At 42.0% G+C, this 23,501-nt stretch overlaps 1 protein-coding gene across 1 annotated transcript; it reads right to left on the bottom strand.

The window, feature by feature from the left end:
* Window positions 1–1,360: 1,360 nt before the first annotated feature.
* LOC148920976 (disease resistance protein RPM1-like) lies at window positions 1,361–4,923 on the bottom strand. The gene is made up of 2 exons (XM_089052664.1): window positions 1,888–4,923; window positions 1,361–1,724 (listed from the first exon to the last, which is right to left on the bottom strand). The coding sequence occupies exons 1-2, from the start codon at window positions 4,587–4,589 to the stop codon at window positions 1,718–1,720; spliced, it is 2,709 nt and encodes a 902-aa protein (XP_088908790.1). The 5' UTR covers window positions 4,590–4,923; the 3' UTR covers window positions 1,361–1,717.
* Window positions 4,924–23,501: the final 18,578 nt, after the last annotated feature.

Raw genomic sequence — 23,501 nt, forward strand, 5'->3', positions numbered from 1 at the left:
GATTCAGTAAAAGAGCAGAGCCAGAGAGCAAGATATAAGCAGCTCAAACGACCAACACTCAAGGCTTGGATTGCTAGAGAGATATCACTTCTTCTAGTTTGTACACTTCGCCTCTCTCCCTCCCTCTCTCTCTGAATTACAACATACATGTATATAATTATATCTGGTTGAGATTAAGAGAGGTGGACTCTCCTCCATAGTAGTCATTCCTATCCATATGCAGTACCTATTTCAGGTAAATACCATATTAACATCAGCTAGCAGCCTAAACATTCTTATCAATGAATGATCTAGCTAAAGCAAAATTTATTCTGATTGAAAAAGGAAAAAGTTCCATAAGCTTTACCTTGAGACCATCCACTGAGAGGTGAAGAGGCCGCTGAGAATGCATTCTTTGAGGCCCGTTCCGAGCACTATGACGTCGTATTCTTCATCCATGGCTCTGAGAGGCAGAGAGATCAGAGGGGAACAGAGTGTTTGTTTTGTGCTTGTGTTTTTGCCTGTGTGAGAAAAATTGGGGTTGGTTAATGGGAAGAAGAAGTTTGTGATGAAGAAGTGAGGCTACATTTAAGCTAGAGAAGGATGAGGTCTCTGTCTGACTCTCTTAGCAAAGCCAGGCCTCCCTGGAGTTTCGGTTAAAACCGTTATTAGCCCCCCACCTACGGTTCCACGTGGAAGCGGCTACTGTCTAAAACGAATGTCTTTTTATTTTCTTTGTCAAACATGTTTTAAATGTATATAGTTTTGTTTGATTTAAAAAATTAGCCTCTCTGCACGTGCTTCCACGCCTGCGAGAGGTTTTTTTTAAAAAGAATAATAATAATTTATTTTAGAATTTAAAAAAAATGAGTAGTTGTGTTACATAAAAATAAGATTAATTATCTTTTTTTTTTAATTTAAATTTTTTTAAATATGAAAATGTGTGAATTTACCATATTATCCTCATTTAATTAATAATTTCAATTCTTAATGTTTGCATTAACCAAGGGCATTTTCTGGTATTTTGAATGTTTTACCATTCTCTGCAAAAGATATATAGATAATAAAAACTACATTTCATTCCTTAGATAAGATCAAAAATTTAAGCGCATCCTTGTCACATTTGGGGGAGAAAATAGGGCAGGGGCAGGGGGAGGTCAACTGCCGCAGAAGAGCTGACTTTGGGGAGAAGATTCTAACAGGTTCCTCTATAGGATTGATAAGGGGGTTGAAAAATTTACCTATGGATGTCATTGTGGCAGTATTTCAAAACAATCACGCATTATAATGTGCATTAGTTTTCTCACATAGTAGTGCGTAATTAGCTTGAGTTAGCTTGAGGTACCGCTACATTGACATTCCTGTGTTATAGAACTTCTCATGGAAAGCAATTAAGATTCTGTATTATTTATTGAGCCAATCTGAAAGTACAAACACAATTAACATAGGAGAAATACAAACACGCCGAATATAAAAGAATCCATGGTCCAAATCTTAAATTCTAATCATCAACATACCTGCCAATTGCTGAAGTGACAGATGAAAACTCGAATTTTATTACAGGCAAATTAAAACACACACAAAAACATCAACTGCAATTTTATGAACATCAACTTGGGTATTATTTGATTTTCAAAAGAGCAAATAAGAAGCCAATCTAGATCAGTCTTGGGGTCAAAACATAACGAACAAGTTCTTCCCAACCCCAAACTCATGGGTAAAATCTTCAATCCCAGGACTAGTTTCTGCAAAATATATAAAAAGACAAAAGCAATATTGTAATTAACAAACAATTTCTATGGCTTTACATCCATTAACAGAGATGTGAACGAGAATTTCTTGAACACAAGTGCAATATTCCAAATCATTAAGTTTAGGAAAGTCAATGAAAGGATAAAAGATACTTACGTATATTTCTTACATCTCTCGTCGACGAGTAGCATCCTTGCATGATCCACACCTCCTTCTTCTATGGACTCTCTAAACTTCTCTGAAACACCATCAAATCTGTATCGTTTTAGTTTAGTAAGGTGCTCAACACCCTGTGGCAATGTTTCCAACGTCATGCAACTATGAATGTCTAAGACCTCGAGATTTGGCATCGCCCCTTTTTCTATGGTTATCTTATTTAATAATGCGAGATTCCGCAACCGCAAATACCAAAGCTTCACAAAGCCTCTGCTGAAACATAACTCTTTCCTAACAGAGGCATCATCCAGGGAAAGCACATGTAAAGAGGGTAATGCTTCAATATGACGTAATAAATCTTCTTCAAGTCTGGACTCTTGCAAATTCATATATGTGAGGGAGTGGAGTGAACAAAACCAATGTGGTACCTTTTCCAGTTTGCCGCTCAAGTCAAGTCTTTCAAGGTAGGGAGGCGGTGAAGACAATGCGTCAAGTCGAAGAAATTCCTCTCCATCGGCTACAAATAAAAACAAGCGGGAAAGGACCTTCATCTCTTGAATTGAGGCACATAGGTCCTCCTCGTCTCTTTCTTTCACATTTGTAATGCCAAGGAGCGTAAGCTGGGTCATACTTCCAATAAGTCTAATAATGTTTCCTTCTGATTCAATATATGCCAAAGTTTGCAATTTCTTCATCTTACTAATACTTAATGGTATTCTTACCCCAATAAAATTTCCGGAAATGAACCTGCCCACAAGTAAATGGCGCAAGTTTATCAACTTGGAAATCCCTCTTGGAAGTGCAACTATTGTTGTCAGCATGATGTTCAAGGTCTGAAGGTTGCGGAGCTTTCCAATGGATTCTGGAAGCTCTGTAATTGGAGTTCCACTCAGATTTAAATATTTTAAATTAAAAAAGGACGTTAGCTTGTCTGGCAGATAATCAAGTGGGGCATCCTCCAAATCTAGAACCTTCAACAATTTAAGGCCAAAAGGTAATTGATTTGGGAAAGAGAATGAGGATACGCCACTGCCAAAGACGAGAAATGTACGAAGCCGTGATGTACCTGTGCATGATCCAATTTCTCCATTAGTTATTTGAATTGACAAACGGAGTGCCCCAGTTTCTTCTACTGTTTCACTCCCATCATGTACAGCGCAAAGCTTTTCTTTTTTTGCTATAGACAGAGCAATCTCCCGCAAAAGATCATGCATCTTACATGCTGGGAGGGATCCTAGAAATATTTCCTGTAGCATGTTACGAAAAATGAGTTCCATAAGATAGCTATTTGCAACTTCTTCTGGCGTGAGCCCTTCGACATGTTCAACAAATCCTTCAGCGATCCACAATGTGATGAGCCTAAGATTTATGATCACATAATCTTCAGGGAAAAGGGAACAATATAGAAAGCATTGCTTCAATCGGTATGGCAAATCATTAAAACTACACAACAAGATGCTTTTCATAGGTTCTAGTAAAGGATTGTTTGTTAAATGCCAATTTAAGCTGTTGTAGACTGTGCTCCACTCTGTAAGTGACTTCTTAGAAGACATAAGACCGCTCAAGGCTACGATCGCAAGAGGTAGGCCTTCACACTTCTCCACAAGTTCCCGAGCTAACGGCAGAATTTCTGTTGAACAAGATTTGTTTGGATAACTTGAGAATGCTTTCATGCTGAAGAGCTCCCACGCATCACCCCTTTCCAGCGGTTGAATCTTGTGAACATGGCTTTCAACTCCAAAAGAAGAGGATGCTATGTCTTCTCTTCGAGTTGTAAGCATGACTCGACTTCCAAGTTGTTTATCTGGAAATGCAAACCTTATTTCTTCCCAAAGTTTGATATCCCACACGTCATCCAACACAACCAGATACCTTTTAGCCTCCAAATATTTCACCAAAATATCTAGCAATTCTCTATAACTCATGGAATTCAAGTCTGCCGTAACCTCTTCCTTCCTTGCTTGGTGAAATTCTTTGATCAATCTTCTAAACAAGTCTTCAATCACATAAGACTGTGAAACAGTAATCCACGCATAACACTCGAAATGGCTCTTCACAACGTCGTCGGTGAAGATCCTTGCAACTAGAGTTGTCTTCCCTGATCCTCCCATCCCGACCACAGACACAACAGTTTGGTGCTTGGCTTCATCCCTCAGCCATCCCAGTAACATGTTCTTATTGCCTTCAATCCCGAAAAGTTCATCCTCCTTCTGATAAAGAGAAGACTCCGCTTGATTCTGCACCCATCTGAGAATATCCTCAGAAGAAGTACTTTTTCCTTCTACAGCTGCACCACCACCATATCTTTGATTTCTCTCTGGAATAGCTCTAATTGCAATCACAATGTTCTGTAACTTGTTGGCTATTTTACGCTTATACCAAAGGTGCTTTGGAAACTGAATGGTTTTGTGGATCCATCTGGCAAATCGACCACCAATTTGCTGCTCGTACACGTGATACATGAATTCATCAATGATGTTTTCAACATCATTGGCCAAGTCTCGAACGCTTGTGATCCACACTTCCTCTACTTGTGTGTGTGCTTTGTTGCCCCCGTCAGCATCCGCTAAGAAGGCTTTCATGAATAGCAGCTCCTGCTTAATCTCATAAACTTGATCACGAACACCCGCTATGGAGGCGGCTTCACTCTCGAGAATGGCTACAAATTTGCCAATGAAGAGATCTGTTGCAGCTGATGCCATAATTGTCTTATTCTAGTATATGCTTAATCAAAAGAGCATATCTGAAAATTGGGTCTAGGGAGCAATCAATCGTGTATGGAAATTCCAAGAAGCATTTCAGTGAAAAGCATTTGAATCGTGTATGAAAATGATTGGATCAAAATACATGGAAGCGAGAGAAGGTTGAACAGCAATAAGATTGCAATGGGGTTGAGCTCAGATGTAACAGAGAGATTATAATTTATTAATTAGAAGTGGTTGTTAAGCAAGACCAATGGGAGTGTTCGATCGGTGATTAAACAATTGTTGGGCATTCTCCAGGTGAATACGAAATGGTGACTACTCCATGTCCACTTCCTAACATATAATAAGTTATCTGAATCGATAAACAAGTAATGCCAGCATAGAAAAACAAAATATTAACAGTTAAGATATGCATCTGTTTCACCTAAACTTCATTAGCGGATACAGCTGAAACTAATTATTTAATGTCAATAACATAAAATAAAATAAATTTTTTATAAAGCTTATATAAGTGTTAATAGAGGGAGGGGCTGGTCTGGTGTCTTATTTTGCTGTTGTTGATGCTGGTTCTGCTCTTGTGGCTTTTTGCCTCCTTGTTTTGGTTGGCTTCCTTTTTCTTTTTCTTTTTATTTTGTTGTTGTTGTTGGATGGTTGGCTTCCTTTGGAATGCAATGACCTTTAGTCCAAGAAAAAAGGAAAAAAGAAAAAGAAAGAGGGAGGTGCTGGCAAAAAGGTAGTCGTTCTCGAATGGGAGGGTAGGTGGTTTCAGGAGATTGGAAACCATTTATAAATATAAATATATCTCCCTTTTTTTTTATAGAAAAAATTGTATTTCATTAAACCGAAAGGAACATTATGTGGTAAGAACTAGCATGGTAACGGCGGCATCGATAAAACATTCCCAGAGAAAACAAAACTCCGGGATATGAAAGAATACCACCTTACTATTAACTAAATAGAAGAGTCAAATAACTTATACGAAACAGACAAACCTAAAACCCAACCACAAAACCCTTAAAACAACATCTCATCACTACGTAGGTACTGTCAAAAAAGTCCTCATGTGATCTAGAGAAAGAGTCATAGTTCTTTGTATATAATCAAAAATGTATTTTGGGTATCAGAATAGATTCAGCCAATAGGGATGGCAGAAATCCCCTCGGGTCCTCGCTGGTCTCCAACCTTAACTGGGAGATTCTGGGCAAAACGAGTATCGTGCACGGGATCCCGAACTTGAAAAATCCCGACGGTATTGGGCAGGGATGGTATTGGAGTCCCTATCCCTGAACCTGACTCAAAAATATATATGTTTATATTTAAATAAATAAATATTTAATTATAATATTTATGTTTAACCCTAAGTTAACCTCCCTCACCTACTTCTTCCTAATCTTCTTTGGTCTCCAGCCAAGGGTAGCCCTGAGGGTGTGCAAGTGGTGCCACCATAGGGCCCCTGATTTTTGAGGCCCCCGATTTTTTTTATGTGTATAATATATGTATATATTAACAAATGTTATATATATATATATATGCAAATTTTTGACACAAAGACGTTTCTAGTTGTGTTGGTTTATAGGGCCTCAACTTTTATTCAGGGCGCGACTTCAAAACCCACTTGTGTAAATCATAGTTTTAGTTCTTTTTTGATTTTTTTTAAACAAAAATTAATAATCATAATAATAAAAAGGCAAACACATTATTTTCTGTAAGTAATAATCATCTCTCTTTGGCTCTCTTTTTTAATCCTTTGATATTTTTTTTTTTTCAATTTCAAGGATTTCAACACAAAAAATTGACCAAAAAAATTCATAGATGTCACTCAAAAGCAAATAGTCATATATAAATCTGAATTCAAATCAAATATGTATCTAAATTTCAATTTATATATACTAATGCCTTACTTAATTATCATGTTGATTGGTTATATAATGAAAGATGATTTAATTTGTAATTTGTATGCTAATTGATGATGATTTTTACTTAAGAAAATCTTGAGGCAATCTTGAGGATTTTTGCACAGTGCACCCAAGTTCGATTCATGTAAAAGACAATCTTGAGGCAACCCAATATAATACTCCCTCATTTCCCTCCCTATCGAATGACAAAAAAAGAAGAAGATTCAATTGCATAAAGTAGTATAAAAATTATAGTTGAAAATTTATTACGTACATAATGTTGAAAGATGAAACTGCTCTGCTATCTATCAATCACATAATGTTGCAACCACTGTTTAAAGCAACTTGTCTGATGTCAACACCAACATTCAATATCCCAGCTACTTTCACAACCACATACTGAAATAATAAATACCCGATCACAAGAAATTAGTCAGTAATTATGTAGGCAAAGGTGATGCACCTATTCTTTATTTAAAATTTAGCTAAAAACACACAAATGTTATTTTAGGAACTCCAATCATACTCCCTAAGTTAGAAAGTCATAAATACTATAGTTATTTCTTAATTCAATATGATTGGTTCTCATCTCTATTTTAAAAAATAGTTTGTATTAATTAAAAGTTTAAACTATGCATAAAACAAAACAACATTAAATTATAAGAAGCCATTAGGAGTCATTTCTCTCTCCTCAGATTTAGGAGTTCCTAGAGGTCACTTTATTTTAGGAGGTGAATGGAAAGCATGGTTGGAGTTGTATTTTTCCAATGCCTCCCTAAAATTTGTCTAAGGAGGTGGTTTAAGGACCCCATTGTGGATGCTTTAAGTGCGAGTAATTATAGTGTACGTAGTGTGAGAGTATGTCACATGGTATAACTCGTTTGTTAGAATATATAAGTGGATATTTATTGATATTATATCATAAAAGTGGGAAATATTAACCATATCACTCATCCATATTATAACACTTGGACGCAATAAAGCGTCCGTACATGTGGATTTTTGGCAAGTCATTAGACGCAAACAAGTTTAAACACTTAAATCAATCTCAACCACATGATTTCATTAAAATATTCCAACGACTAAGCACCTCTGAAACGTCCTGACCCAAATTCCACTTTGGAATCCGGTCGAATCTGTAAAATCGACACCTAGTGCCGTGGGTCGTAAATGACCAAAATGCCCTGGAAGCGATAACACAAACTCTGGGGCCCTATCTCGTGGCTGCGCCAGTAATCGTAGGCTGCCTACGTAACCTTTCGAGGATCAAGCCACACGTAGTTCTTTCCTCTGCTCCGGACCAGCAATCGGTTTGTTTTATCAGAACCCCACTCTAGGGCTGACATTTCTGGAGTAACCGGGACTCCGCTTACGATCCGTCAAATACGATACGATCCTGGGAAAGTCTAGGTTAACATACTTGAAATGACTACGATCCAACGGTTCAAACATAGTGAACCCGGAAATCGCACAGTAGGCGAGATCCGTTCGGGGTTCAAACGATATCCGAATTAAGATCCGCGAAATCCTACATGCTCGTGAGGACTAGGAGATCATTCTAGTACTGACTGTGGTCCCCATCTTACTGCCCACGAGCCGCCACACGCGCTGGCAGCGCGTGATCCCTAAAGCGATAACGCATCGCCGGAAAAACTCAACATCTAGGCTCAAGACTCCTATCCTAGGTATAACACCCCATTTAGAGCCACTTTTGTTCTTGGACCTACCCCAAAAAGTGGCCGGAAATGGCCGGAATAGTAGCCCGAAAATCTGCCAAAACCTAGGTTTCCAAATCGTTCTCCTACATGTGAAATCAACCAATTCCTATCCAACAGGCAGCTAGAGCTCAAGAAATAGGTGAGAAACCATACCTCACTCATCGGAAATGGTGGCCGGATGACGGAGAACGAGCGCCTGAAAGTTTCTCCCAAATCGATCGGTTTCGCAAAATCCGCGATTCCGCGGTTTCGACTACCGGGCTTGGCCGGAATGGAGGAGGACAACTTCCTGCTCATTTCGATCCGGTCCCAAGGTTGGAGGTGGGGTGTGGCGGCGGTGGCTTGGAGAAGCCACCGCTGGAGAAGGGCATCGGGGGTCGGGTGCACCGGGAAGAGAGAGAGAGAAACGAGGGTTTTAAAATCTAATTTTCCAAAATTACCTTTTTGCCCTTGAGCGTATTTTGACCGTAATTTCTTCGTTATAATTCCGATTCGAGTCCACTACGTGTCTACGGACTCGTTTCGTCGCGCTCTACGCAACGGTATAATTGAAATCCCCAATTTCCTTCTTGGTCAAAAAGTCAACCTTTGACCTAATAAAAATTCTAAGGGCATTTTAGTCTTTTCCTCTAATAAATTAGTAGTTAAATATTAATTTTAGGTTTGGGTTGTTACAATCTTCCCCCCTTATAAAATTTTGTCCTCGAAATTTACTTTCCCTTTAACGGAGGGGGTAAGGTACTAAGCCTACATTGCTACCCGGGGTTCTCAAGCCTGTCCCTCTAGTATCTGTACTCACTACTTGCATCTCAATAATCTGTATCTATAGGATAATCAATAAAATCTGAAGGTCATACATTTATATCTGACACTGCTAACGTTGGGCACAAAAGACTAATTTGCCCTTCTTAATCGTAATTAATCGAATGCAAGTGCGACTTCTACCAAAATTCGCAGAGTCTCCTCAGAATCGAGCATTCCCAAAAATATTCGGCCTGTAAAACAAGGATATATATATATATATATATATAACTCATCTGCCAGCATGCATTAAATCATATCCAAATAATCAAGCATCATAATATTTTGGCCTCAGGCCACAACAATTCCAATAAATCAATCTGCTAATAAAATTCATCTCAACTTCATGATCAACAAAGATACTCTGGCAATTCAACATGCTAACTTGTGCATTCTTATTCATGCATGACTTATCAAATAATAATTCTACTGAAAAATACTGAAAATATAACTCATCATATTCTGTCTGGCCGACTCGGAGACATCCGTCAACTCGATCCGCAATTCTGGCTCCCACGGTCTGGATAACTGTAAGATTCGTGGGGCAACATATTTAATACCATATCCAATAATAACAATTAAAATCATAGATAAATTAAAACAAACTGGATTAAGAGAAAATAGGCAAGCTCTGAATATCTTTATATCGACCTCACTTAAGATTTATAAATAAACATATATGTGTATATATATATATATGTGTGTATATATATATATGTTTGTAAAACAATTGTGATACTGAAGTAAATAGTGGTAACTGTATAAAATCCTTAATTTAGTTTAAAAGGATCTCAAAACTGAAATTCTCTCCACCTAGGCATACCCCCATAATCGATCCACAATTCCTCGATATCCATCAATTCTCGATAACCGCCAATTCCTGGCAGTCTCGGTGACACAAAGTCAACCCGAGCCAGAATCGCGAGACTCGGGGACCGTAGTCACTGATCGCAAAGCGCAGTCTCTGAGACAACCTCTCAATCCGAGCCGCACTGGCACCACACGGCCAAAGCGCCCCGAACTCGTGGGGCAAAATAATCGATCAGACATCAGCATCACACGGTTCAGCGCCCCGAACTCGTGGAGCAAAATAATCGATCGTCTCAAGGCAATCGGGGTACTCACGGTGGGTTTGAAAACCATATCTGCTATTTACACAAACTTTCGATAAATTGGTTTTCAACTGAACTTAAAAGATATTCATATATGCAACAATATATACATATATTTATATGTACCAAAATCTGATGAAAACCAAAAAAAAAAATTAAATTAAATTAAATTAAATTTCTTCCTTTTCAACTCCTGAATATGTGCATCAACTACTGTATACTCCGACAACACAATAAATTACCCGAACAAATATAAATAGGGGATAAAGAACAGATAATTAACTACTCACTTTGCTAACCTCAATTCTCGACATAGGTGTGTATATACAATAACATATATAACAAAATTTTTGTATGAAAACCTCAACAAATTTTTCAAATCCTTCTGGATATCTGTTTTCTCACTCACACCAATGCAATAAAATAAAATAACAATTGGAAAAAAAACAACCTAATAATTGTCCAGCAATTCTGAAAATACGGATGCAAAAGTAATGCAAAGTGTCTACAGGAAGTTAACCTAAGGCTCGATACCAATTGAAACGTCCTGACCCAAATTCTACTTTGGAATCCGGTCGAATCTCAGGCAAAATCGACACCTAGTGCCTGTGGGTCGTAAATGACCAAAATGCCCTGGAAGCGATAACACAAACTCTGGGGCCCTATCTCGTGGCTGCGCCGTAATCAGGCTGCCTACGTAACCTTTCGAGGGATCAAGCCACACGTAGTTCTTTCCTCCTGCTCCGACTCGCAATCGGGTTTGTTTTATCAGAACCCCACTCTAGGGCTGACATTTCTGGAGTAACCGGGACTCCGTTTTACGATCCATCAAATACGATACGATCCTGGGAAAGTCTAGGTTAACATACTTGGAAATGACTACGATCCAACGGTTCAAACATAGTGAACCCGGAAATCGCACAGTAGGCGAGATCCGTTCGGGGTTCAAACGATATCCGAATTAAGATCCGCGAAATCCTACGTGCTCGTGAGGACTAGGAGATCATTCTAGTACTGACTGTGGTCCCCATCTTACTGCCCACGAGCCGCCACACGCGCTGGCAGCGCGTGATCCCTAAAGCGATAACGCATCGCCGGAAAAACTCAACATCTAGGCTCAAGACTCCTATCCTAGGTATAACACCCCATTTAGAGCCACTTTTGTTCTTGGACCTACCCCAAAAAGTGGCCGGAAATGGCCGGAATAGTAGCCCGAAAATCTGCCAAAACCTAGGTTTCCAAATCGTTCTCCTACATGTGAAATCAACCAATTCCTATCCAACAGGCAGCTAGAGCTCAAGAAATAGGTGAGAAACCATACCTCACTCATCGGAAATGGTGGCCGGATGACGGAGAACGAGCGCCTGAAAGTTTCTCCCGAAATCGATCGGGTTTCGCAAAATCCGCGATTCCGGCGGTTTCGACTACCGGGCTTGGCCGGGAATGGAGGAGGACAACTTCCGGCTCATTTCGATCCGGTCCCAAGGTTGAGGTGGGGTGTGGCGGCGGTGGCTTGGAGAAGCCACCGCTGGAGAAGGGCATCGGGGGTCGGTGCGCCGGGAAGAGAGAGAGAGAAACTGAGGGTTTTTAAAATCTAATTTTCCAAAATTACCTTTTTGCCCTTGAGCGTATTTTGACCGTAATTTCTTCGTTATAATTCCGATTCGAGTCCACTACGTGTCTACGGACTCGTTTCGTCGCGCTCTACGCAACGGTATAATTGAAATCCCCAATTTCCTTCTTGGTCAAAAAGTCAACCTTTGACCTAATAAAAATTCTAAGGGCATTTTAGTGTTTTCCTCTAATAAATTAATAGTTAAATATTAATTTTAGGTTTGGGTTGTTACAACCTCATTCCTCAAATGATGACACTGAATATATATATATATATATATATATTATTAAACAAGAATATTCTAATTACCCCAATAGTATCTATGTTCCTATGTGCAGATATTGTTTGTCACGTGCGTACGTCCCCACCATTGACTTGACCCGAGCTCTTCAATTACTCATGTAGATTTTGTTTTCAAGTGCCCATAGAGATAAGGCTTCCATATATAGGGCTCACCTCAATTAAAAATGTACAAGATTGTTTTTATATATGCTCAGATATTCAATTTTGCAAAAATAATGCATCCAACTAACTCGACCAAAAAAATTGCATCCAATTAATGACGTTCTTGGAATATTGATACAAAATAAATTAGGTGTTAAAAAATATTTAATATATGAACATGATCTATGATGACAAAGACTCATCATCACAATCATGGTGATTATTCAAAAGGTGTAACATGCCTGACCCAATTTAATCGATTTAATTCTTTTGTGAAATTTCAATTTTGCTCTTGGGAGTAGGCGTACTTTGATCACTTTAAGGAAATAAAAAACATTTATTGTATGACATTACGTAATGGTGTAAATTTGTGTTAGCTTATGTGAGGTCCCAATTTAAGGTTTGTACAGGGCCTTCAAAATCTCAAGACCGGCCATGTCTCCAGCCGCACTCTCTCTCTCTCTCCCTCCGCTCTAGCACGATCTCCTTCTTGCCGACACGACTTAAGTCAACCATAAGGCTTAGACTTCGCTGCTTGATGTAGGGGTTTTTGTTCCAAAGAATGACGAATGGGCTTGGGTCTGTAAGAAGATGACGAACAAAATCCCCAAATGCCTGAGTTCGAAACCAAGCTCCCAAAAGAGTTTTTAGAAAATCTGATGAGATTTTAAAAGAACACTCTTAGGATCACTTTACTAACACCCAAATAAGCATGATAAATTCACTAATGGCTTAGCCTGGAGAGCCTTTGGCATGGGAGCTAAGCTTTCACAAGTTTAGCAATTTGAGAGAGAGAGAGAGAGAGAGAGAGAGAGAGAGGCATGAGTTCCTTATAGAAAAAAAAAAAAGGAGCCCGAAGTGAACAGAGGAATATTAGCCCGAATTCTATACTAAGGGGGAGAAGAAGAACGAACGAAAGAGGGGATTGGGTGCCTTGAGCGTATTCTCAGATGCTTGACAAAGCTTGGTCAGGCTATGCATGGTTGGTTTTTCTGGGTAGCAAAAGCCTGCTTTTATAGGCTTTAAGAGCCCTAATTTTGTCTGGTCTTCCTCTTCCTTTTCCCTTGGCAGCTCCCTACTTAGTCCTATTTTGGTGCAATTCTCTTATCAAGGCATATGGGAAAGGAACTATTGTGGTTCCAACGATTTTGACGCAGCTGGACCTCCCCATAGGAGTGAGGCGCCACTTTGCTTTTTCTCAACGTTTTCAAAACAGAGCTTGTAATGGGGAAAGAGATGGGTGGAGCCTTTTGTTCGATGGGTATTTGCCCTTTATCCATAAATTTCTGCTGGTACTTGCCTTGGCCCTTTGTCTAACTTGTTTGGAGTCTCATCAGAGGAAGAACACGATGACAGCTTTTCCACAAGCTGCTGGACTGGGCTTGTGCGTAACGTTGGGTTGCTGGCCTATTATTTCTAGTGGATTTTTGTCAAACTGCTGAAAAGGGCTTTTGCTAATTTCTTTGGGGCACTCTATTGATATGGGTTGGGCTAAGTATTTTGGTAGGTTACTTGGTGTCTTCCTAGAGCATGGGGCAATTTTCTCTTCTCTCTCATGCTAACCCATGTGCTTGGGTTATAGGAACGGGCTTGAGTTTTAAAGCCCTCAAGTGGCTTAAAAACTTGCGTCCTTTGAACCCTCAATGGGCCCTATGATTGGTTGTTTCCTTCCATACCACAACTTTCTCAGTAAGCCCCGGTTAATTTTGTGGCTTGGGCCCACTTAAGCTCGTGGCATAGCTTGGTGTTTGAGTAGTGGCTCTTTGTGCATGATATTTATGCTCGTGCTTGGGGTTTTATTATGCCGTGATAGGCTATAATTGGGCCAAGTAGCACCGAATGAGCATGTGAGCGTGGTTTAGTAACGTCGGTATGTTCTTGGCCCCTTTTGCACGTGCTTGCTTGGCATGATTCGTGGCTTGTAGCTTGTGTTAGCGGCTCTTACAAATTCTCTTTTATCTCGATTGAGCCTATTTTGCATCCAATCGCCTGTGTTGGGCCAAAGATTAATTTAGGTTTAGCCCCTTGGATTTTTGGGCCTCAACATTAGCCCCATTGATTATTGGAGCCATGAGCAGCTTTGAGATGGGTCAAATAATCAAACCTGGCCCAAAAGCAAAATCAAATCCATGCTGCTGATGTGACCTTCTCGTTCCCCGCGTGTGTGCTGCCATGATTATTTTCCAGAGGTCTCTCGTATTCCCTAGGTACGCTTCCATCAAATCTATTTTATTTTATTTCATTTTTTTCTTTTCTTTTCCTTTTCATTCTCTAACATCTTTCCTCTATGCGTGCAAGAGACCAAGCCACCTGCCTCCTTTCTTCAGTTATCGTTGCTTTCCTTTCACACACAACCCAAACCCAAAAAAGTGAGAAGTCGCAAGGAGGCAACCTTCATAACAGCTGGTTGGTTATGCTTGGAGAAACCGCTTGCAACATCTGGGAAAAGCCACGGTTCCTCTTTAAAATCCCTCAAATTTCTTCAATTCGTTCCTAAGCTTGAATTTCGGGCATGGACCATTGATTTGGGATTTTAAGTGCGCTTGAGGTGATATCTTGCCTTGTTTAATCACAAAACCTCTAGATGGTGTCGAAGCATGGTGGAAAGAACATGAACATGCACTATGTAAACCAGCCACTCCATGGCTTTCTTCGCATAATTTACCCCTGTGGCTTGTTTTTCTCCTCTTTTTTTTTTTTTTTTTTGTTTAGCATCAGACGATCTTTTTTTCCCTCTCATAGGACAGATTTGCATGATGATATTGAATCGGTTTTTCTTCTTCTTTCTTGACATGGTCCTGGCATGACATTACAGAGATGTGCTTGTGTTCAACATTCGTGAAGGTGCTGGAACTTATGCATTTTGTTCTTTCTTCCTTTTTGCAAGTGTCTGTGACTTAGTGGACTTACCATGGCATCTATTGACCTTCCACCGATTATGCTAGACCACCTCTACTCCATGGATGATAATCTTAAGGCGGGAGGGCCGCTCCTGTTGCTTGAAGATGCCCGTGAGAATCCCGTTGTCGGTGATGAGCCATCCCCTGAGACCACTCCTATAATTGATCCTGCCTCCATATCCAGATGCTGCATTGAAAAGGTCCTCTTTCCATGCTCCCCTATTCTTCCAATATCCTTGCAGCATCAGTAAGGGTTGGTCAGAATGGGTCGACCGTGAACTGCGGGATCCATCCACATGCAACATCCTACGCAGAGCACAGGTCCTTGATGCCATCTTCCTTTCCAAATTGTGGGACATCTACATCTAAGCGAAGATGCTTCGTCACGTGGTCCGGAGGTGGAGCGCTGCTACTCACACCTTTGTGTGCTCATGGGGAAATTTACCCCTACCCTTGAAGACGTGGCGAATATCTCTCGCCTTCCTGTCTGTGGCGACCGTAGTCCTTTCGGCATTGCCCTCACTCTAGAAGAAATGGACAAGCTTGCAGTCTTGCAAAGAGGCGCTCCCACTTCTCCCAGCACTTCACTTCGGTTCAAGAATCGGATACAATATTTTGTGAATGCAACAGACAGGTCCCGCCGGTTGGCTGCATTTATAGCTCGTGGCTTGGGCGGTTCGTGTCTATGACTTTTCTCAGGATCGCTTGCACGAGGGTGTATTTCCCTTGGCTTTGGCCATAGCCCGAGACAACACCATCTCCTTAGCCCTCATGTTCTTGGGACATCTATACCATCTACTCAATCAAACCCAGCTTCTGGAAAAGAATGCATCAGGAACCATGGGCGTGGATACCCTTCTAAATTCTGGTTTCTTGCAGGTGTTCTTGTGGGAGAGTCTCAAAGGGTTGGATGTGCATTCACTCCCTCATTCGCACGCTATGAAGTTGGTGGACCGGGCAATGGTTCTTTCATGCAGACAATCTCCCATTAGTTTGCAGGTGGTTCAAGAGGATGTAGCGGAAAGGCCAGAATTTCTTAAAGCTGTCACTGGATAATGTCGAGAATTTTGTCTTCCGTCCCTACGGTACCTCAGAGAGATCTTCACTTTTGTGCCCTTCCATGCGTCGGTGATCTTGTTGAAGTTCCAGTAGCCATATCGCAGAGTGGCCAGTTCCAAAGTACGCTTTGTTGAACGCGTTGCTCCCATCCCCTTACCTATTCTTGGGATAATCGCAGAGATTTCCATGACGTACTCTCCACACCGAGTTAGGCGGCAGTTTGGGCTTGACCAAGAGGTTCCCAGTAGTCCCAATCATGGTGACCCCTTTGCACTACATAGGATCTTCTGGAGCAATTACCACATACCAGCCAGTTGCAGTGCCCATCGCTTTAGCGAGCAAGGCGAGGGTTGGTGGCTTCTCCAGAGGCTACCAAGCTTACTGGAACCGTTGCCTCACTTCCTTCCGTGAGTTCCAATCCTTTCCCGGGGATGATTGCCTCTTACAACAGCCCGCCTTGCAGGTTTGGTGTCGGAAGAGAAGGCCATCCCTTTAAGCAAAAAGCGCAATTTGCCCTTTATTTCCAAGTCAGGTGACGTCGTCGGAGAATTTCCCAAGACAAGCTCAAAGCCAAGGACGCAGAGTCCCCATAGCTCTGGAAAAACTGTGACACAGCGTCCGGCCCAGGAATCGGAAAGGAAGCAAAGTGTAGGAAGGAGCCGAGTACCGGTAAACCTAGGAGGTTCATCCCAAGGGTAGCATTAAGTGGCCCCCTCGGACTAAAGAAGCAACTCCCCGAGTCCGCAGCCTTGAAGCTGTTGTATCTAATAGCCCAAGTCAGACCGGCAAGGCGCTGGAAACCTCACCTTTCGTTGTAAGTACCCCACTTCAATACTTCTACATGCCTTCTTTACTTGTTATGCGTGTATGATACTTAGGTACATACTTATTTATCATATATATATATATATATATTTTACAACCCCAAAGAGAAAGAGAAGACACACGGTATCTCCTCAAGTGACCCCTAAGCGTCGTAGCATGCACATTCTACACGCAAGATCTCTTGGAACATGCACCAAGATGCGTTGAAGCTGCGGAACTCCAACCGTGGTGACAGTTGACGATGATAGTGATGATGGCGACCCCATAGAATTCGAGGCTAATGTTCCAGAGCAAGAGAACGTTGATGACATCGGTGACATGCGTGAAGATTCTGACAGGACTACAATAATGATTGCAATGAGGATGCATTTACTTATTCCAGCGACTATGCAGGAGGACAAGTGGTTTAGATGCTTTCTTTGGGTCCGTTGGTAGTAGTACGCGCCATTTTAGCGCCGAGCTCAGAATCGACGCATTTTAAATTCTGTCATCTTTTCCTTCTTCACACCATAATCTGTTCACTCAATGCATGCTTATGTTGCGAGTTATCGACATTGCCTTGAGGGCTCAAGCCTTGTCAGAGCCATTATCGACCTCGCCCGGAGTCCCCCGAGGTATCTGTGCCGATAATATTCTGTTTACCTTCTTCTCCTACTCATTTGCCAATGCCCATCACCTATCAATTATCTTGTACTGATCCTTGCATGCACATTTTTTTTTTTTTGCAGCTAAGTATGTCCTTCGAACTTGGAAATTGTGCCTGTAGTGCCTTCTCCCTTCAACACATTCAATACACTGGTTGAGGCAGCCCTTGCAGGATCTTCTCCAACCATGACACCAACGAACTCTCGGGATGAAACACCTACTTTCCAAGTCACGAGCCCTTTACCACCTATCTTCCGGCATTTTCTCCAGAGGGACCTTGACCCTGCTATTTCGCCAACCCTTCCAGCCCTCCGGCAACACTTTTGCCGTCCATGAGACCCTGCGTTCCATCCCATATTCAACCACTTCTCCGAGCGTCAGGGCCTAATCCCCTAGCACTTCTTCCAGCAGTTCAACTCGACAATGCTAGCGCCACTTGAGAACGCCTAGGCTATCATTACCGCTTCGAATGTCGCAGAACACCCTCCTAACATGTCTTGGCTGGAGTGGGAGGAATCATTTATGCGATTCATGGCCTTCTTTGACAGTGGTGCTCGTGTCTTTCGATCCGCAGATGAACTTCGCCGCTCTGTCATCGGTTCAATGGTTATGCACCCTTCCGGGAATTCTTGTTTATCCCAAGACGGTCGCGGCTTTGGAGAAATTTCTAGACAAGTACGGGGATTTCACGGACATGACTGGTATTACTTCTTCCTTCTCGCGATGTGCTGCTTTCCGACTCGGCTTGGTGCTCCATGGGATGGATACCGTGCATTCTTGGACATCACCGATCACAGCTCCTTTGCTAGCGGGATGCGCAGTTTGTGAGGCTATGACTCGGGCTTTCGAGAAGAGTCTCGCTCTGAACATGGTGAAGGATTTGGCACGTGCCGTATTTGGGGCACGGGCTGTTCATAACATGAAGTCAAATCCCGCCCCGATGAAATAAGGGTAGCGGCGAGGCTTTGGTCTTCAAGCGTGAGTGGAAAACCAGCTTAGGGAATTGCGTGGCCTCCTTTCGCCCAAGGTGTCTCCCTGAAGTCTTGCTGCGTGATGGAAGCAGTGACAAGATCTTCTCACAGGGCCTCATCTATTCTTTTCTAGCCATCCTTGATGGTACTTTGAGGTTCGTGACTTCTCGTCCCTCCTTTATTCTACATATGTTCAATGTTACCCTGATTTGTCCTGACATTCTTCTTTGTTCTGTCTTGTAGGTCGTATTTTGCTTGGTGTAGGATTGACTAGCTTGACACATTCTAGAGTTTCATTTGAGATTAAAGCACACATTACTTCTTAGCTTGTATAGCTTGATCTTACTTATGTTGCAAAACTTGTACGGTGGCAGCTTGGCATTGTAGTGCTATTGTGTTATAGCTCCCGGAACCTATGTCCCCCTTTTTTTTTTGCCAGAAACACATTGTAACTTTTGTTTAACATGTATAAAATGCCTGGTTGGTGGAATCCTTTGCTTGAGTTTTTTTTTTCTATAGATTGGGTATCCTTTTGAAGTATGGTGGTTGTTGCCAAAATTTTGTTAGGATGGCCTTTTGACACTCTGCCTATCTTCTTTGAAGGTTCTTGGACCTTATGAGCATGCTAGCTTCCTTTTGCGAGTGTCTAGCCTAGCGTGTTTCTTTTCATTTTGTTAAAGTGCGAAATCTGCTACTGACCTAGGATCCCATTCGAATGGCTTTGCTTGGCATGTCTTTCGCTGAGTAATATTTTCTTCTATATTTATTATTTTTTTTGAAATACCTGCCGTATATATAACTGCAAACGCATGCTCAAAAAGGAATTCAAGACACGAAAAAGGGCAAACTTCCAGAGACAATTTTCTTTTCAAAATACTCATTCATTTTCATTTCAAATCCCATGTTACCATGACGGTACATTCTTACAAAAGCTTTTCAAAACAAAAGCGAGCATATAGAAGGAGACAATATTTTTTAAACAAAAGGAAATGCGATAACATGAAAATAAGATATTATGCCTACTTAGCAGTAGTAGGGCTTGAGCCATTTTCCATTGATGGGATCCATTAGCATGCCTTCTTTGACAGAGATCAAGCGATAATAACTGGCTATGTGCCTCCTTGACTGCGAATGGACCCTCCCATTGTGGGGCAAACTTGGAAGGTCCCGACACTTGCCTTCTCACATGTTCAACGACTTTTAGCACGAGATCTCCTTGCTTGAAGGCTTGAGGCTTAACGGTCTGTTATATGCTTGGGCAGATGCCTTGTGGTACAGTGCCATCCTTCTTTACGCTTCCATCCTTCTCTCATCAACCGCTTGAGGTCTAGCAACGCTAATCTGAGCATGTCTTCGATCCCATTCAAGATCATTGACACCGCTTATTTTGGCTGTTGGAATGGTGATTTCCACAGGTGAAATAGCCTTAGACCCGTACACAAGTGAGTAAGGTGAAAAACTTGTAGCACTCCTTGGTGAGGTGCGGTAAGCCCACAAAGCATCCAGCAGGTGAATGCTCCAACTCCCTTGGTACTCATATACCATCTTGCTCAAAATCCTCAGTATCGTTTTATTGGTAGCTTCTGCTTGTCCGTTTCCTTGCGGGTAATAAGGTGTAGAGCGTCGATGCTTGATACCGTACCCACTAAGAGTTGAACTCACTTGCTTGTTAACAAAAGGCGTGCCATTGTCGGTGACTATCTTGTATGGGATTCCGAATTTGCACACAATGCATTTCCAAATGAAGTTCGAGACAGCAGCTCCCGTGGCCTTCCGAAAGGGAATTGCCTCGACCCATTTTATGAAATATTCCGTAGTGGTAAGGATTCATATGTAGCCATCGGAAGGGGGATGGATTGCCCCAATTAAATCAAGCCCCCAAGTATGGAAAGGCCAGGGAGTGTGCATGTCTTGTTGCAATGTAGGAGGTTTGTGACTTAAATTAGCATGGATTTGGCATGTGTGGCATCTCTTAACAAAGTCATGTGCATCCTTCTTCATGGTAGGCCAATAATATCCAATGCTTAGTAGCTGTCGGTGAAGTTTCTTCATTCCTTGGTGCTCTCCGCACTCTCCAACATGTATTTCTTGCATGGCTTGACGTGCCTCCGATTCTCCCAACCATTTTAGCGGCTCACCATTAAACCCTTTCCGGTAGAGAGTTGACCCATCAACGAAATACCTTTTTACGGTCTTTTTAAGCTTGTAGGCAAGCTTGGAGTTGGTCGGCAGAGTTCCTCCAATAAATAATGCCAAGTATGGAGTCCTCTAATCTTCTGCAAATGAAACGGTGAATGACTCCTCCGTGGAGGGTATCATAGAATAGGTGGGACAATTGGATTGTAGCTCATTTGCGCTTGCTTCTTCATCTTTGGCCAATAATAACCTTTATGCTGCAAGTGCCAGACAGCCGACATCGGTTCCAAGCGCAAGTGGCATTGTGTACCTCTTGCAACCTCCTTCTTGCTTCCTCCACCCCAACGCACCGGGTTAGAACACCTCCCGGCAGACGTCTGTAGAGTTCCCCAAAGATAATCACATAATCTTTCAAGTCTTTAATGCTACTCCCTTCACCTAATTTTTTCTTCAAAGTGGCTTTCCAATCATCCTCTTCCAGCAGGTCCTCATGGGCCATTGCTTCGATCATTGGTGTACTTCTCCTTATTATGATGATGTTGGGCTGCTCTTGTATAAATGAGAGCTTTGATCCCAATGTGGCCAAAGCATCACAGCATACCTATTGGTGACTCCTTGAATGTGCTCCATCACAATTTGCTTGAAAGAATTAATGAGTTTTCAGCAGCTGTCTCATATGGTGCCAAGGTTGCTTCCTTTACACAAAGCTTCCTTTGCAATTGGCTTAGTACTAGGTCTGAATCCGATGATCTTCACCTTTCTCGCACCCATTTCTCTTGCCTGTGGACAATCCCATAATAAAAGCTTCGTACTCTGCCACATTGTTCTTGCATGGAAAGTCTAGCTTGAATGAGAGAGTCGTAGCTTGCCCATCGAGATTAATGAGCACCACACCTGCCCCTCTACCTTTTGATGTGGAAGACCCATCAAAGTAGAGGGTCCATGGCTCCTCCTCTGTAATGCAGCAACCATTTTCGGCAGCTCTCCCAAGACTTCCTCGGAAAGAGTTGATTGCTCTACTTCGGGAAATAAAGCTAGCATGTCAATTACGGCTTGTCCCTTAATGGCCTTAGGAGTTGCGCATGTGATATCGAATTCAGATAGTTGTAACAACCAACGTACGAGACGACCAGATAACACCGCCTCGTGAGTCGATATCTTACGGGGTCGGATCTACTATGAGTCGTAGCTTAGAGCAAGGAAGTAGTGTCGCAGGCGCCGCAGCATAAATAAGAGCAAGGCATAAGAGTTCGTTTTTGGGTACCTTAGCTGCCGGCTTATAATAAATGGGGCTTTCCTCCGCCATGGCCATCGTAGGCAAGCAATGCTCAGGCTGCGACCGCAGCATTCGTTGCCAAGTAAAGCTTGAGTGGAAGCCCCGGAATAGGTGCCCTCATCGTGGGTAGCTTAGTGATTAGTTGTTGCACCCGTCGGTAAGCTTCTTGGCATTCCTGGCTCCATATATATAGCTTCCCTTTTTGGTAGAGGAATGAAACACTCACCATGGCGGCAAGGCTGGAGATAAAGCGCCAGTGTTTGACAACCTTCGATAAACTCTTCAACTCCTTTGGATTCTTAGGTGGTGCAAGAGAATATATGGCTTTGGTTTTCTCAGGATCCACATCTATACGATGCTGGTGTAGCTGAAAGCCGAGAAACTTTCCGGATGAGACTCGAATGCACATTTCTTTAGGTTCATCTTTACATTCAACAGCACACCTTTCAGTGCAGCCTCAAAACTCCTTGATGACTTCCTCTGGTTTTGGATTTTACTACAAGGTCATCCATGTAGTCTTCCACCTATTTTCCCATCATATCATGAAACACCACCGTCATGGCCCGTTGGTAGGTAGCACGACGTTCTTGAGCCGAAACGGCATGGCCAGTGTAGTAAAATTTATGTATGGCGTTCAGCGCTATTTTCGGTATCCTTGGGAACATCTTGATTTGATTATAGCCATTAAATCCGTCCATGAAGGACATCATGCCTTGACCCAAGGTTGAATTGATCAAAATATCCATGTTGGGCAGCGGGAACTCATCTTTTGGCGAGCTCGATTGAGATCACGGTGATGCTGCATATTACGAGTGCGAGTTTTCTTCTTCACGGGCACAATATTTGCTAGCCATGTCGGGTGTTTGATTGGCTTGAGTAGATCTTGACTAACTTTTCAATTTCCACCTTGATTTGCTTCTCAATTCGGAGATGAAAATTCCTTCTTGCATTTAGTATGAGTTTTATCTTTGAGCTCAATATTGATGTATGACTTACCAAATTTGGATTAAGGTCGGGCATCTCTTAAGTAGCTCCAAGCAAATACATCTGAGAAATTCCTTCAACAAAAATGTCAAAGCTTTCTCTTCCCTGTTAAATGAACACAGAGATAGGTCTTGAAGCCGGAGGGTCATTACTCAAATCAATTGTTTCAAGCCCGCTCGACTCGCCATTGAGTCATCTTGCATGTGTTTGGAGTCGCATCATTGGATCTTAGAGCCTAAGCGAGTGCTTTGTCATTTGGACTCTTACGGCCGTCACGCGCATGCTTCTCCTCCGCTACCGGGGGCTTTCCGGTGGATCGGTCAAGCCCCGATCCCGTCATAAGCGGTATACGGTCGTCCATCCCGGCGTATCACCTTTGAGCATTCGGGGATGATCTAGGCATGGTTGTTGACCTCCGAGTGTCTCTTTCTTTCTCGATCAGCGATGGTTATGAGTTCTTCGTTGCTTAGATCGCAATTTGGTCCCGGACGGCGAGTAAGTCGAAATCCTTAGATGGGTTGCTTAGAG

This window comes from Prunus mume, linkage group LG1, assembly GCF_029339155.1.
Source record: "Prunus mume cultivar Tortuosa linkage group LG1, ASM2933915v1, whole genome shotgun sequence".
NCBI classification, from domain to species: domain Eukaryota; kingdom Viridiplantae; phylum Streptophyta; class Magnoliopsida; order Rosales; family Rosaceae; genus Prunus; species Prunus mume.

Excerpts from the sequence above, each read along its gene's own strand:
- LOC148920976 (XM_089052664.1), bottom strand. The coding sequence starts at position 4,589 with ATGGCATCAGCTGCAACAGATCTCTTCATTGGCAAATTTGTAGCCATT.